Source organism: Denticeps clupeoides, chromosome 2 (assembly GCF_900700375.1).
Source record: "Denticeps clupeoides chromosome 2, fDenClu1.1, whole genome shotgun sequence".
In the NCBI taxonomy this organism is placed as follows: Eukaryota; Metazoa; Chordata; class Actinopteri; order Clupeiformes; family Denticipitidae; genus Denticeps; species Denticeps clupeoides.
Window position 1 is genome coordinate 20,141,680 of NC_041708.1, and position 13,877 is coordinate 20,155,556.

Consider the following 13,877-nt stretch of genomic DNA (forward strand, 5'->3'; position numbering starts at 1 on the left):
CAGACATGTTATGAAGCTAGATCTGACCGGTGCATGTTGCCGTTGGTGGTGAAGGTCTGTCCACAGACAGTACACTTGTAGGGCCTCTCGCCACTGTGCACTAGCATGTGGCGGTCCAGGGAGCTGGCCGAGCTCAAAGATTTCCCACAGATACTGCAGGAGTGATCGGCTGTCCCGCTCTCAGTGTTGTGCTGCAGGGGAAAGATATGGTCAGAGCACCAGGGTGATATTTGCACTTTGTGTGCATTTTTGCTTGAGTTAAATTGAAATGGGTTTCCATTATAGGGTCTGTGTGTTACCTGTCGGATGTGCATTGTGAGCTGGTGCTGAGTCAAACAGTTCTTCTCACAGAGTGGGCAAATGAAAGATGAGTCCTCTTTGGTTTCCTGCAACACACAAACAAAGCCATACCCACACACCATGAGCCTCTACTTCAAGCACAGATATCAGTCACATGGCCAAACAAAGCTGTGCACCTAACATATGGAGCCCCTCTTCAGCATCCATGTTAATGACCCTGCTGATCAGGAGGCTGCATTAAGCCTTGATAAACTGGGGATGTGCTGACCACAGTAGATTATATTGCAAACATTATGTTGATCACACTGTCGACGTATGGCACAAGGTGGCTCAAAGATAATGCCCTTACTAGACCATTTGGCACTAATTTAACAAAATCGAAAATCTACACAGGAAGGCTCTTGAGCATGTGTTTGAACCAGACAGAAAAAAACCTTGAAAAACTTAAAATTGGCTTTTCAATACTCTGTTCTTGGTAAATTCATACACTCATCTCATAAAACATAATATTAATATTAAAGGTCCTATATAGGAGAAAGAAAAGGATGGACAAAGATAGTTCCTAGATGTGTCAAATTATTGACTACTTTTGGCATATTTTTTGTATTAATCAATTTTTGCATTGAAATTAACCAAATGTTTGTCCCCATTCATTTATTTAACAGTCTGAAATAATAACTTTTGGAGACCACTAGGGGGCAATATAAAACCAATGGCCTCTGCATACCAAGTTACATTGATCAAGTTGATTTTGTTCATCTATTTACATCTGTCTAAAAAATGAAAAAAAAAAAAAAAAAAACTTTTTCTCAGTGTCTAGACAAGCTGCTCCCATACTAAACAATTTCCTGTCCTACAGCAGACCCAAAACAGACAGATGTAGACATACTTGAACTTGGGTCAGTGAGTACTTCTGAGGGTAGCCATTTTGAAAATAGAAAGAGGACGAGCTTCCAAAAATGATGGAGCAAGCCATGTGAAAGAGGTGGGGGGAAGAGAGTGCTCATGTCAGGTCAGGTGAGCAGTGTGCATGCTTCCTGCCTCACAGTGAGCAACAGATGAGTGTAATCTGATACCAGAGTGCTTCTGCACTGGGCTGTGAGTGTAACCGGCCAGCTCAGGGCATTGCTGTGTGTACTCCACCTGCCTGTCCTAGAAATCATACACACACACACACACACTCACACACAATAATTCTGCACTGAATAAAGATCGTCCTACGGGGACAAGAACAGACTAATAACTACCTGTATGCATTATTGATTCTGTGCAATAGCTAATAGCTAACCCAGTCCGGTTTTCTGGAATTAGAACTCGATATTGCTGTGGCATGCATGAAAGAGAACATGTAGCATAATGTGAGTCTGGTTGGGTTATGATATGAGTTTGTTTTTTACATTTTTTTTGTTCTTAATCTTTATTATTAATTATTATTGGGTTTGTGTTCAATAGGTAAATAAATAAACAATGGTTGTGATCTTACAGTTCATTTATTCAAAGATCCATGAGTGCTTTAACATCTTACCTATGGCATTAGGTAACAATGTACTTAACCTGTGGGTGCATGCATACGTCACTTAATCCTATGAATTGCATAATCCGTTTCCAATTCCACAAACGGGAGGTAGCTCCAGAAACAGGGACCAGGTGAAATCTGCGTGTGCCGCTCATATCAGGTTCATTTCCACCATGCTTGTTAAGCAGGTGCCCAGATCTTGGTTTAATAGGGGGACTTCTGTACATGTACTTACTAAATATATTAAAAGTTATTCTGAGGCTGATAACTGGCCAATTGGAAAAAGGTAATGCCTGGGTGAAACAAAAACTGATTTTTATTGGAGGAGGGGCATGGTTTACTCAACAGGAAAGAGCCTGAAATCTCTGACCGAAGGCTGGAGGCAGGACATGAATGTGCATATGGTGTTGTATGTGTTAAGCAAAAAGAGAAGCACTGTGAATGAGTTTTCATGAAAGATATAATCAATACAGTGAGATAGTTGTACTAAGCTTTGCAATAACTTATCAGTGTAAATGCATAGGCAAAAGAAATATCACAGCTGCATTTTCAGATTGAAAAACAACTATAAATAACCCTGACTCTAATGGTATTCAGTTGCATTTATATAAGGACTACAACCTAACTACACAGCTTGTTTTATATAGCCCACTTATGGTCTTAAAAAAAAAAAAAAATTAGTGTGTGTGTGTAATATACATACATACATACATACATACATACATGTATACATACATACACGTGTGTATACACACACACACACACACACACACACACAGACACACACACACACAGACACACGTGTGTGTGTGTGTGTGTGTGGGTATGTACCTGGGTTTTCCTCCCTGCACGGCTGACACTGGGTGATTTGCTGGTGTTAGTGGGAGTATTGGTGTTGCGGGTGCTGGGAGGCTTAGTAGGGGTGTTGTTGGTAGTGTCCACTACTCCATTCAGTGGCCCTGTGTTCATCACGGTAGACATCATGGAGTTGATTGGGGACAAATCAGTCCCCTCTGACCCACTCTGCTCATCATCCCCTCTTGTCAAGACACTGCTGTCCATCTCTCCTTCCCTCTCTGTAAACAGAAAGTGAAAGTACAGCACATGGTGAACACAAAGAAATGTGACCTCTGCATTTAACCCATCCCCAAGTGAGCAATGGGCAGCTATGAAAGTAACCCCCCTGGGAGAGGTGTGGGGACAGTGCCTTGGCAGCTCTGGATTTGAACCCACAACCCTTTGGTTAGGAGTCTGCTTCCTTACCAGTTCCTTAACACTAAACCAGTTTTGGTAAGTAAAACAGAGAAAAGCCCTATGAGTGTGCAAACACACACCTGTCTGCTCCTCAGTCTGTCTAAAGGCAGGAATGTCATTCTCTTCTGTGGGCTCCACCTTAGTCATCATAGCAACGTTGACTCCTCCCCCTGCTCGCTTGTCTTCTGCTGTGCTCTCCATCACTGCTAGGGGAAAAAAATGAAGAAAGGAATAAAAACAAAGACAAAGCCCCAGGTGACACGTACACCTGCTTGAAGGTAAAAACCCACAGTGTGAGACACGCCCGCCTCAACCTGATCTATAATTGCCCAATAACACACCCCCCATTACAGAGATGTTTTGAAGCAGGAAGTGCACAAGGCAATCAGCAGTATATTACTTCCAGAGATGGAAAAATGGTTTAGCAATATGACTATTTGTCAGCTGTTTTGCAAAAATAAATTGATGAAAATCTAATTAACTAATACATCAATAAATGTATCAAGTAAAGATCAATAGGACAGAGTAGCCCATTGTTTTGTTTATTATAGTTACACCTGTCTGCTGTCTGGCTGAATACACAAGTAAACCGTCTTTTGATTGGCCTTGAGATTTTGCTTCTTGAGGACAAACAGATGGGACAGACACTAGATTAGTGGGTTCATCTGCAGACGTCTACTCTGTGTGTGTGTGTGTGTGTGTGTGTGTGTGTGTAAGAAGCATCCCTACTCCCATAATTGTAATCCACAAGGACTCAGCATCCCTAAACCCCACCTGCCCTCAGCAGACAATGTGGAACAGCAGGACCCCATCAATAAATATATATAAATTACAACAATTTTACTTTGAAGTGTTCACTGGCCCACTGCCATAATCTGCATCATCCAAGTGAACCAACCAGCTTTAACTGCATCCTGAACCTGTCCACACACACACACCAGAGGCAAAAGCAGCAGTGCAGTAAAACAGGGTGGGATCACTGCACTGCTCACTCACACTAGGCCTGGGAGCATTAAAAAAATCTTATTATGTCAAACTGGGGAATAAGGGGATAAAGGACCACCAGTCAATGACAAGCAGCCTGGTATCAAACAGATGAAGACATTACAGGATTCTTTACATTTTTTGACCTAGGTACATGTTAAGATGTTTCGAGTCAAAGCGGTGACCCCAGACCAAAACCAGCCACGTTTCAACACAAATAATTTAGAATAAAAGGCAACAACAAAAGTACAAAAATATTTTGTGTGATTTAAAAAAAGGTATAATTCATTGATAAGCACATTAATACTAATGTTTTACAAAAACGAACATTTAAATTCAATATATAATGTGTGTGTCATTCTTCTGGCCCCACCCTCAATGTAGTTACTTACCTTAATAACCTAACAATTCATTGCACATCATCTAGTGGTGCTTTCTTACAATACAAATAGCAGGCTTTTTTATTATTATTTATTTGAAAAATGCAAATGCATAAACATGAGAGATTTACGAACATTGCATTCCAACAGTGGCAGTTTGGCTCATCCGGTTGGAAATATAGAGCTCAAACTGGAACTGGATAACCCAAATCAGTTCAGGCCTGCAAAGTAAGGTTGACATGATGCCATGATTTAAAACTCAATAGCAAAACACTCAGTGACACCTCACATGTCAGATGTAGTGCAAAAACATAACTCTTATATGTATACCGTATATTCCATTTCACTCCAAGAACTTCTCGGAGCATGCCAGGACATAAAAAAAACAAAACAGGAAGTAGCCCACCATACCCACTCTACTGCCCTTTTTTTTTTTTTTACGATCAGGATTTGAGAAGTACGTGGTACTTGTTGCAACGGGTGAGGCGGTTAACTTGACCATTTACAAACGGTCCATATTAACCTGCACTTAAACTTTCATTAACCAGTAACTGCTTCCCTGTAACTCATTCAAGCCTGGAGCTTGAAAGCCTGTAATGGGACGTTACCATGGTCCCCACAATGTTTTGTTTAAAGGACGTGATGCTGCTGCAGATACAGCCTGGAGTGGGATGATCTTTCTAGTGGGAATAATCTGGAACAGCGGCACGCCAGTTAGTTGGGTTTGGAAGAGCAACAGTTGCAATCCACAGGAGGAATATGATAGATTTGAACAAAAGAGGGAAATTCCTTCCCTCAGAGACAAGGGGAAATGACCGATGAAGAAAAGAGGAAAAGAACAAGCGAAATGCAGCAGCTCTAGAATTCTCCCCCAGCTAACTGCCATTTCCTGTTTTACGGCCCTGACAGGAAGTTCTTCTCCAGCTCAGGCCACTTCCTTCACATGGAAAAATCAGTGTGTGACTGTGTGTGTTTGTGTGTCCCATGCTGAGGGGGAAAGAGCAAGGGGAAGGAGTAGGCGAAGGAGCACAATATTTACCGTGGCAACCAGAGGTGGGAAAGAGGAGGAGGAGGAGACAGGACAAGATGGATGAAGGTGCTCCCGAGAGTGTCAGAGAATGAAAAAAAGGTGTGGGAGGTCCAGTCAGGTGTGGCATCCTGTACTCTCGCGAGACTCAAGTTTCACTCCATCTTCATGCCCCCGCCCCACCCCCTCCACCAGGTCACCCCCATGATAGGAAGTCCCAGAAGTCCCCTGAGAACTCCAGGGGAGGCCCCCCAGTGAGAGAAGATGAGTGGGGGAAGGAGGTTATCAGTTTTCTTCCAAGCATCCTTTCCCTTTGATTGCTGGATGGTAACGATATTTATAATGACAACAAAACCACACAGAAATTGGTCAATGGACCAATATTCATCAACTCATGGAGTCAAACTCAAAATTAAAGTGGAAAACCAAACTCAAGGTGGATTCAGCTTTGATGTAATGTCCTTAAAACAAGTTCAGTAGTGTGTGTGGCCTCCACTTGCCTGTATGACCTCCCTACAACCTCTGGGCATGCTCCTGACGAGGTGGTGGAGGGATCTCCTCCCAGACCAGGACTAAAGCATCTCTTTTATTAGGGATGTCTTGCAAATTGCATATAATTTCCACTTGTTGTCTATTCCATTTGCACAACAGCATGTGAAATTGATTGTCAGTCAGTGCTGGTAGTGTTGGACAGTTTGATTTCACAGAAGTGTGATTGACTTGGAGTTACATTATGTTGTTTAAGTGTTCCCTTGGTTTTTTGAGCAGTGTATATTGACTAGGTTAAATAGAATAGCATTACTTAAAAAGAGATCAAAATCTAATTTTCATTGACTTTCAGTCTAGTTTTAGAGTCATGGATAGTTCTGACTAAATTAAGCGTTTTAGTCAACTTAACTTTAGACTAAAATGAGTCTGGACGAGACTAGGACTAATAATAACAAAAATGACTGCTTAACGCAAAGACTAGAAATTAAAACAAGCCGTTACTAGTGAGTAACGCACTCGCCTATGAACCAGAAGACCACAAAGTCACAGGTTTAACCCCCACTTACTAATAATTTTGTCCCTGACACGTAACCCTGGGGGACTGTCCCTGTAACTCCTGATTGCAAGTCAATCTGGATAAGGGCATCTGATAAATGCTGTCAATGTAAAATGTCATGCTGGCTGATTTTGGGGGTGGCAGAACTTGTTGCAGGACTGGTTCACTTTTCAGTCTGCCTGCTGTTGGAAGGGTGGGGGGTGGGTGTCTTGCTACATCTGTTCCCAGACGTCACTCTCACTTGCTCTCTGACACACACCCCCCTCACCTCTGGCTGCAATGTTCTCTCTGTAGCATGCTTGTGTGTAGGACAGCGTGTGTGCGTCGGTGTGCTTGTTTAAAAGCGTTTTCTCCAGCATATGCCCGGTGTCAAACGCAGGAATGGTTAACATACAACAGACCTACCGCAACATGCCAGCCCAACAACAGCCTGCCGCTCACACGTCTACGGGAAGAAAGGGAGTCTCTCACCAAGTGATGACTTACCACAGTTTCACATCCCACTCAACTCTGCTGAGTGCAATTTGTACATCTTTACAATATCTAATTCACAGCAGGGATGTCTCGCTGGTACAGGGACAAGGGCTCTGCAAAACTGACCACCACCTGCCACCTTATGATGGGTACAACTAGAACAAACAGCAGCACAGAAACAAACTACATCGCTTTCATAAGAACACACACTTCATAAGTAGCTACAGCACAACTTAGAGAGAGGAGCTGCAGCTGGGATATGAAAGAGATGAAGACGGACGAGAGAGAGCGTGATGGTAAAAAGAAGAAGCAGAACAGCAAGGATTCGACGTATAATGAGAGAAAAGGCTTTTGTGTGGAGACCCAGTGGCCATATGTCGGACACCCTCTGCACCTGGTCCTTCCCTTTCTCTGTCTATATGGGTGTGTGTGTTCATACCGAAAAAGGCAGCATCCCAGTCACCTGAATCTTGACCCAGTGTGTGACTGCTGGAGGAGGGGAAACGGGTTTTACAGCTCATCCCTCCTTCCTCCCCCTTCAGTATACACTGACTCACTAGCAGTCGTCCACAGGGCTGTGCCCTGACTTGCAACACACACACGTGCACACACACATACACACATACACACACAGTAACAAGGTTTTCACACTACGACCAGACCATCGGTATGAAAGTAGAATCACAATTAAGAGTATTATTGAAAACCTCAAACTACAAATGTATCCATTACACTCCATGCGTCCTTCCTTAAAAACGGGACAGAACATTTTTTAATCTGCTTAGCTGGCCAGACCACATCCTTCACACAAAGTTCTGTTATCATTCAGAACGATGACTGAAGGCATATTACAGAGTGCTCACAGGTAAAAACACCCCCCGATACAGCATTGCAGGGACTCACAAAGCCTGTTGTGTGTTGTTTCCAGAGTTTAAGAACTTTTACTAGGATTTAAAACGTCACCCACGAACCTCTCGCGCTCTCTCTCTCTCTCTCTCTCTCTCACACACACACACACACACACACTCACAATCAAATGAAATGCATAAAAAACAGGTCCTATCAGGAGTATCTGAGGTGGGCTTTTTAACCGGGCAATTTTCAGGGAGACCCTGGGATGGGTGTGGTAGGCCTAGCCACAAAAATTGTCTTACCAAAAGACGCACACAAACTCACTCACAAAATTTTAACACACAACAAATGCTTCTTGAATTAATCACTGATGCAGTGGTTGGTAGAAGTGAAAGCTGACTGATGGGGAGGCGTCTGTGGCGATGGCATTTTTTGATTCGGGTGGCTTTGAAGGTGTGTGTTTGTGTGTGCCTCACTCTCCCTCTATCGCCCCTTCCATCTCTGCCTGAGAGGACAGACAGGTTTGGACTGGATGCAGAGCCCCGGGCCCTAACCACCACCCCACAGCAGAGGAACTAGTTCACACAGGCAAAAATGAAAACAAGAGCATCAATCAGGGAGTAAGAAGGGGAGCCCTGTGGTTGCGAGGGTTCCAGCTCAATTTGCCAATACACAGTGAGATCCCAATAACAGCCCAATGGTTTGCGCCCACTGGCCCCGTGGGCGTGGTGAAGGAGAGAGATACTACAATAGTGCCAACCAATGTGAACAGGAATTTGCACACTCCACAGCAAGACAATCCACTCTAAATCGGAAGTTTCAACTGGAACACCCCATAAAATCTAATCGGGGCCAGGGTACATGCAGGTCTTGTGTGGCACCATTCCTTGATCTATGTTCCAATCTGTACACTACAGATGCGATATTGCGAGTTAAACCACACTTTTTTTGGTCCTAAGAATTTCCTAAGTATAATAATGTATAATAAGTATAATAATGAGGACGCTCTTTACATGATTATAAACAGAAAGACCTTCCATTGATTCTTTTGTTATATCTAAAGTTGTTTAAATGTTTAAATTTAGATTCTTATTGTCATGGTCACTGTGATAATCATCTTAAAATTTTAAAAAGAGGGAAGATGTTTTTGCTGATTAAGTCTTTGTGTAATTCTTTTCCTTTCAGAGGGCATTTGGGTCACATGACCCAGTGTCTGTGGTCACCAGTCACAGTGGGTGAGGGGATGGAAGCACGATGGCATAAGAATCCCAGCTATTCATCATTCAATTTGAAAGTGACAAATGAATTAAGATTACAAATGTTATATGAGTAATCATGCAGGTATCAGGAGAGGGTTTATACAAATGTAAAAACTCACCTAACCTGCCACTCATCTACAAACCAACTACACATAATTCACTTTAAAAAGAAGGAAGTTGCATCCCTTCCAGACAGCTTTCAAGGTCTCATGCCTCCAGAGCAAACAACCGGCCACGTCATGCAAGGAGCAAGAGAATCCGAGAACAGGAAGGAGAAATGGAGCGTTGGAATGTCTTGAAAAGGTGACAGATGCTGAGGAACTGGACTGCAAGCTGTGGACAGGAGTGTAAGTATGCATTGAAGCTGAAACTGGGTTTGTGTGTGCGTGGTGTAATTTCAGGCAGTTGGGATGCTCAGCAGGAGGAGTGTGTGGAGTGTGTGGGGTGGGGAGATGGACGTGGGCACGCAAGCGGGCGCGTTTCAGGCAGCGGCAGGTGCGGTGGCGGGTCTCGGAGAGTGGGATATTTACCAGTCCTCAGACTCAGATGCTCAGAGACGGCACCTCTCGGAGCAAGGCGGCAGCACCTTGAGCGTCAGCACACACACTCTGCTTACACTGCAGGGAGATCACAGAAACGCGCTTTAGAACACACACTGTAACATACAGAGTTCACACACGCGTCACCAAAAGGCTTCACCTTAAGCAGTTTTTTTTCCCATTTGATTTTGCTGCATTGTTATGTGTGAGTGTGTGATGCCCTGGCAAAGAAACAGAAAAAAAATGTACACATCATAAGCTGAGCTCATCATACACAACCCGACAGGACAGGGTTCTTTTTCCCAGAACATTCTATGGATGCATAACTGGATCAAGATCTGGAGAAATAGTTGAACTAGTGAACATATCAAACTCATTGATCATTGACCCTTTTAGTAGTGTGGAATTTGCAATAGTCCCTGTATTGTATACCACCAGAAGGTAAAGAGTGTTCATCACTCAAAGAATAGAATATTGTTAATTGTCATCACATCTGATCTGACAGTTGCAATGACAATATTTTATGACTGCAATGCAACAGCATTTCACTTAACCAGATTTTCCACACAAGTGTACGGCAAACAGAGAGAGAGAAAGAAACAGCCCATTTGGACTTTTGGCCCAGTTGACTGCTTGTCCTTGTTGCACAACACATCTACAATCTCAAAACTTCGAGAGTCTATCAGTCAGACCCGAGCTGCACTTTAACCCTCGGCAGGGCTGTGATGTAACCCAGCGGCCGCTGCCGCCTCAGGATTCGGGTTACAGCCACAGGTGTCGAAGAGGAGCGTTTCAGGCTCAGACGCAGGAACGCGGAGCTGCAGCCCCCTGCAGCCCCCGAAATGAAGGCTAAAAGAAAAGGGTCAGTGATGCGGTGATGGGGAGAGACAAATGAGCACAGACAAGGGAGAGAGAGACTTACAGAAAGCCAACAGCAGCTTATCCGCCTTAAGACAGGATGAAAAAGCTGTAAGGGGAAAAGAGAGAGAGAACGAGGATGACCGAGTGTCTAAGTGAGACAGAGAACAATGGTGCTAATACACGAAAGAGACGTAATGAAGAAACATGGGTAAACTGATATGAGGAGGTGGATGGAGCTGGATTCAGGGAGAGTGGCTACTGCTTATAACTAAAGGACAGAAAACAGAAGGACTGAGAGGCAGAAAGGACAGCAAGAGAACGAGGGAGGATAGGGCAGAGGATGGAGGCAGGAGGATGAGGGGAGAGACAGAGATTATAGGATTAGTGCCTAGTAAGACTGCCTAATTGATAGGCAAAAGAGGTGGTTACCATGGAATGGGTGCTGGAAACAACAGCTGTGTGTTTAAACATTCTGCAAATAAAATTGAAGAAATTCTGCTTTTAATGAAAAAAAGCAACTGAGCAGCTGAGGGTTATCCCAAGGACGGACTGGCTAAAACCATATTCCAGCAAATAACAGAGGAGACGTCAATGACGGTTTTATGATCCAAGCAACCAGACGTGGCTACTACAAATGTTGCAGCCTGACTGAAAAGAAGAGGAAAAAGGGATGAAAACAGTATTAAAAAGGCCTAGTGTCCTCTATGCATCTGTGGTTTTGTGTGTGTGTGTGTGTGTGTGTGTGTGTGTGTGTAAAAGAATGCTGCTACGCTGTTCCTGGGCTGCTTGACAGGCACAGACAAGTGCAAATGGCCCGAGTTGAGGAGCAGTTGTCAGATCGCTTCTGCTCGCCCGCATCGCAAACACATCAGGCCACTAATATCCATTACAGCTGGACACCTCACCACCTCCACCATCTCCAAACCCAAAGCAACTGGTCAGAAACCCAGACCTGGCCTGGCAGGCGAGACAGACTCTGCTCTCAATGGCTACCTACCGGCCTCGGCACCAGCTTTAAATGATTTACGGTGGTGGCTGAAAAACCCACATTTATTTATACATACATACATACATACATACATATACATATATATATATACACACCAGTTTGGACACACCTTCTCATTCAATGTGTTTTCTTTATTTTCATGACCATTTACATTGGTAGATTCTCACTGAAGGCATCAAAACTATGAATGAACGCATGTGGAGTTATCCAGGAATTAAAAGAGTTAAATTTACTTTTATTTAAAAGTCAGAGTTGAAGATCCTTTTTCTGTCAATACAGGAGAAAAAAAATCCTCCACATTTTGTTGAACTAAAACCAGACTATGTCTCTTGTTAATATGAGAGAAATCAGGATACCTAGAGAGAGACAACAGGACAATTGTTGAGGAGTGAATTGGACCGGTAGATGTAGACAAGGAAACAGAGCTGCCAAACGGGCGGAGAAAACGGAAAAGATGAATGACTTGTTAGCGCTGTAAGAAGAGAATGTGAACGGACAGGACCAGCTAGTTGCCTCTCCTCCACTCTCCTGAGGAGCCGGGCCATGCAGCAGCATGTTTTCCCGCCACACAAGCCCCAGGGACGAGGGAGGGAAGAGATGGAGAGAGGAGGCATGATGGTGGGAAGCCATTTTCCACCTTGAGTTTTAAAGATGGCCATAACGGAACGTATATGCTTCACATGACACGTTCGAACGTGACTTTATAGTTACACACTCATCAACATCCCTTCCAGTAGACACCGCTCCTAACCACAATGCAGCAACGACAGCAATGCAACAATTTACCAACACTAATTGAAGTCATCTGACCCGGCAAAGTCGGCGTGTGGCAATACGAGGAAATTCCAAAGCCGAGCAGATGCGGTGAGCTGATGGTGAGTTAACAGTGAGGCTATAAGTTCATTTTAGGAACCTTCCATCACCAATCATAATAATGATCCCATCAACGATAAGACTCAACTTTATCCAGGAACCGTCCGAATAAAAATGATGGGGAAATTAGTCTCAATTCCCCCTTTCGTTGCACACTTCCCCAAAAACTGAACAAGCACAGAGAAGATGGAGGCCCAGATAGGAAGTGTTTGTAGATGATCTTTCTTCCGTTCAGTGCCGAGGCCGGAATCACTACATGCACACTGCAATGTTCCAAAAGCCCGGATTTTTTCGTACTATCATTGCTGCATTTTATATGAAGACCAATGCTAAAATTGATCCATGGAAAATAAGCATTTTTAAGCAAAAAATGTTCTCCTTTAGAACTGTTTCACTCAGAAACTGATATCTGGAAACTTTTTAAATGATCCTCAGCCCTATTCATATGATAGCTGAGAGGAAATGAAGATGTTCAAATCTTAGGGTTTACATTCTTCCGTGAATTTGATTTAATTCAATTCATTGTGATTCATCCTGAACCATTCGAATGGCGATTGGAACTCAAGTGATAAAGCTGAGACGGGGTTAGACAGACAGAGACAGATGCAGTCGGACCAGGCGACGACACCGACTTTGTTTCATTTGCAAATGAAGAGCCGGAGACTCGTCTCCAGCTGACTTTGCTTCTAATGCAAACCAGAACGAGTCGGGAGGTGCACGTGGTCAACCTCGCAACGCAGGGCTGGGTCCATCACTGACTGCTCCATCGCTAATCAAAAAGAACCTTTCTTAAGCTAATGAGCACACAAGTGCTTTTAATTGTTACTAATTGACGCTTGAGACAATGAGTGGGGTCTCTTCAGTGGTTGATGGAGGGGGGGAAAAAAAAAAAAAAAAAAAAAAGATGTAAGGCATTCTTGGAAACCAAAAGCCCAGCCGGCAACCGGCACAGGTGCCGGCGACAGGGACTTCTTTACTTTCCACCACGCTCATGCTCAGCGTGCTGGGCTATAGCGAGCTTTGGAATTGGAGAGAGGATGCGAGGAGGGGAGGGGGCGGGGTTTGTCACATGAGCCTTGTTAACCGACACATCTGAATACCACACCACCATGACAACCAAAAAAAAAAAAAAAAAAAAAAAAAAAGAGAACAGAGAACGCTTTCCTCGCCAGAGAGAGAGAGATTTGGAAATCATGTAGTTTTATTTTTCCCCTAACAGATAACACACACTCATACACACATGTAAGTACAGGACTACGCGAGTGTGTCAATGCAATTTCAAAGTCACCAGACACACATATGGGGGGGTGGGGGGGGGGGGGTGGTGGTGGAAGCATGTTCCTTTCATGCAGCGTCTGTCACACGCATGGATGTGCATGTTTCTTGACTGTTTTTTAACCACTTCCTGCACTCTTTTCGCTGTGCATGCCCTGATGCTCGCCTGCTGGTGTTGCAGGTTCTGCCTGGTTCATCTTTGTCTGTCAAAACCAGACAAATCCTCAGC

General features: G+C 43.8%; 1 protein-coding gene across 7 annotated transcripts in view; it reads right to left on the reverse strand.

Annotated features, from left to right (window-relative positions):
- Positions 1–13,877, reverse strand: part of rreb1a (ras responsive element binding protein 1a) — a 39,209-nt gene that overhangs the window by 14,426 nt on the left and 10,906 nt on the right. The window contains exons 1-6 of one of the 7 annotated variants that reach the window (XM_028957995.1): positions 10,553–10,614; positions 9,622–9,708; positions 3,151–3,276; positions 2,648–2,892; positions 300–386; positions 28–191 (exon numbers count right to left, since the gene is read on the reverse strand). In XM_028957995.1, the coding sequence (XP_028813828.1) occupies positions 28–191; positions 300–386; positions 2,648–2,892; positions 3,151–3,271 (617 nt within the window). In that variant the 5' untranslated portion in view covers positions 3,272–3,276; positions 9,622–9,708; positions 10,553–10,614. Of the gene's footprint in view, positions 1–27; positions 192–299; positions 387–2,647; positions 2,893–3,150; positions 3,277–9,621; positions 9,709–9,790; positions 10,526–10,552; positions 10,615–13,877 lie in introns of those variants that run through there. The other 6 variants (XM_028958005.1, XM_028957979.1, XM_028958016.1 and 3 more) reach the window with 6 other exon arrangements.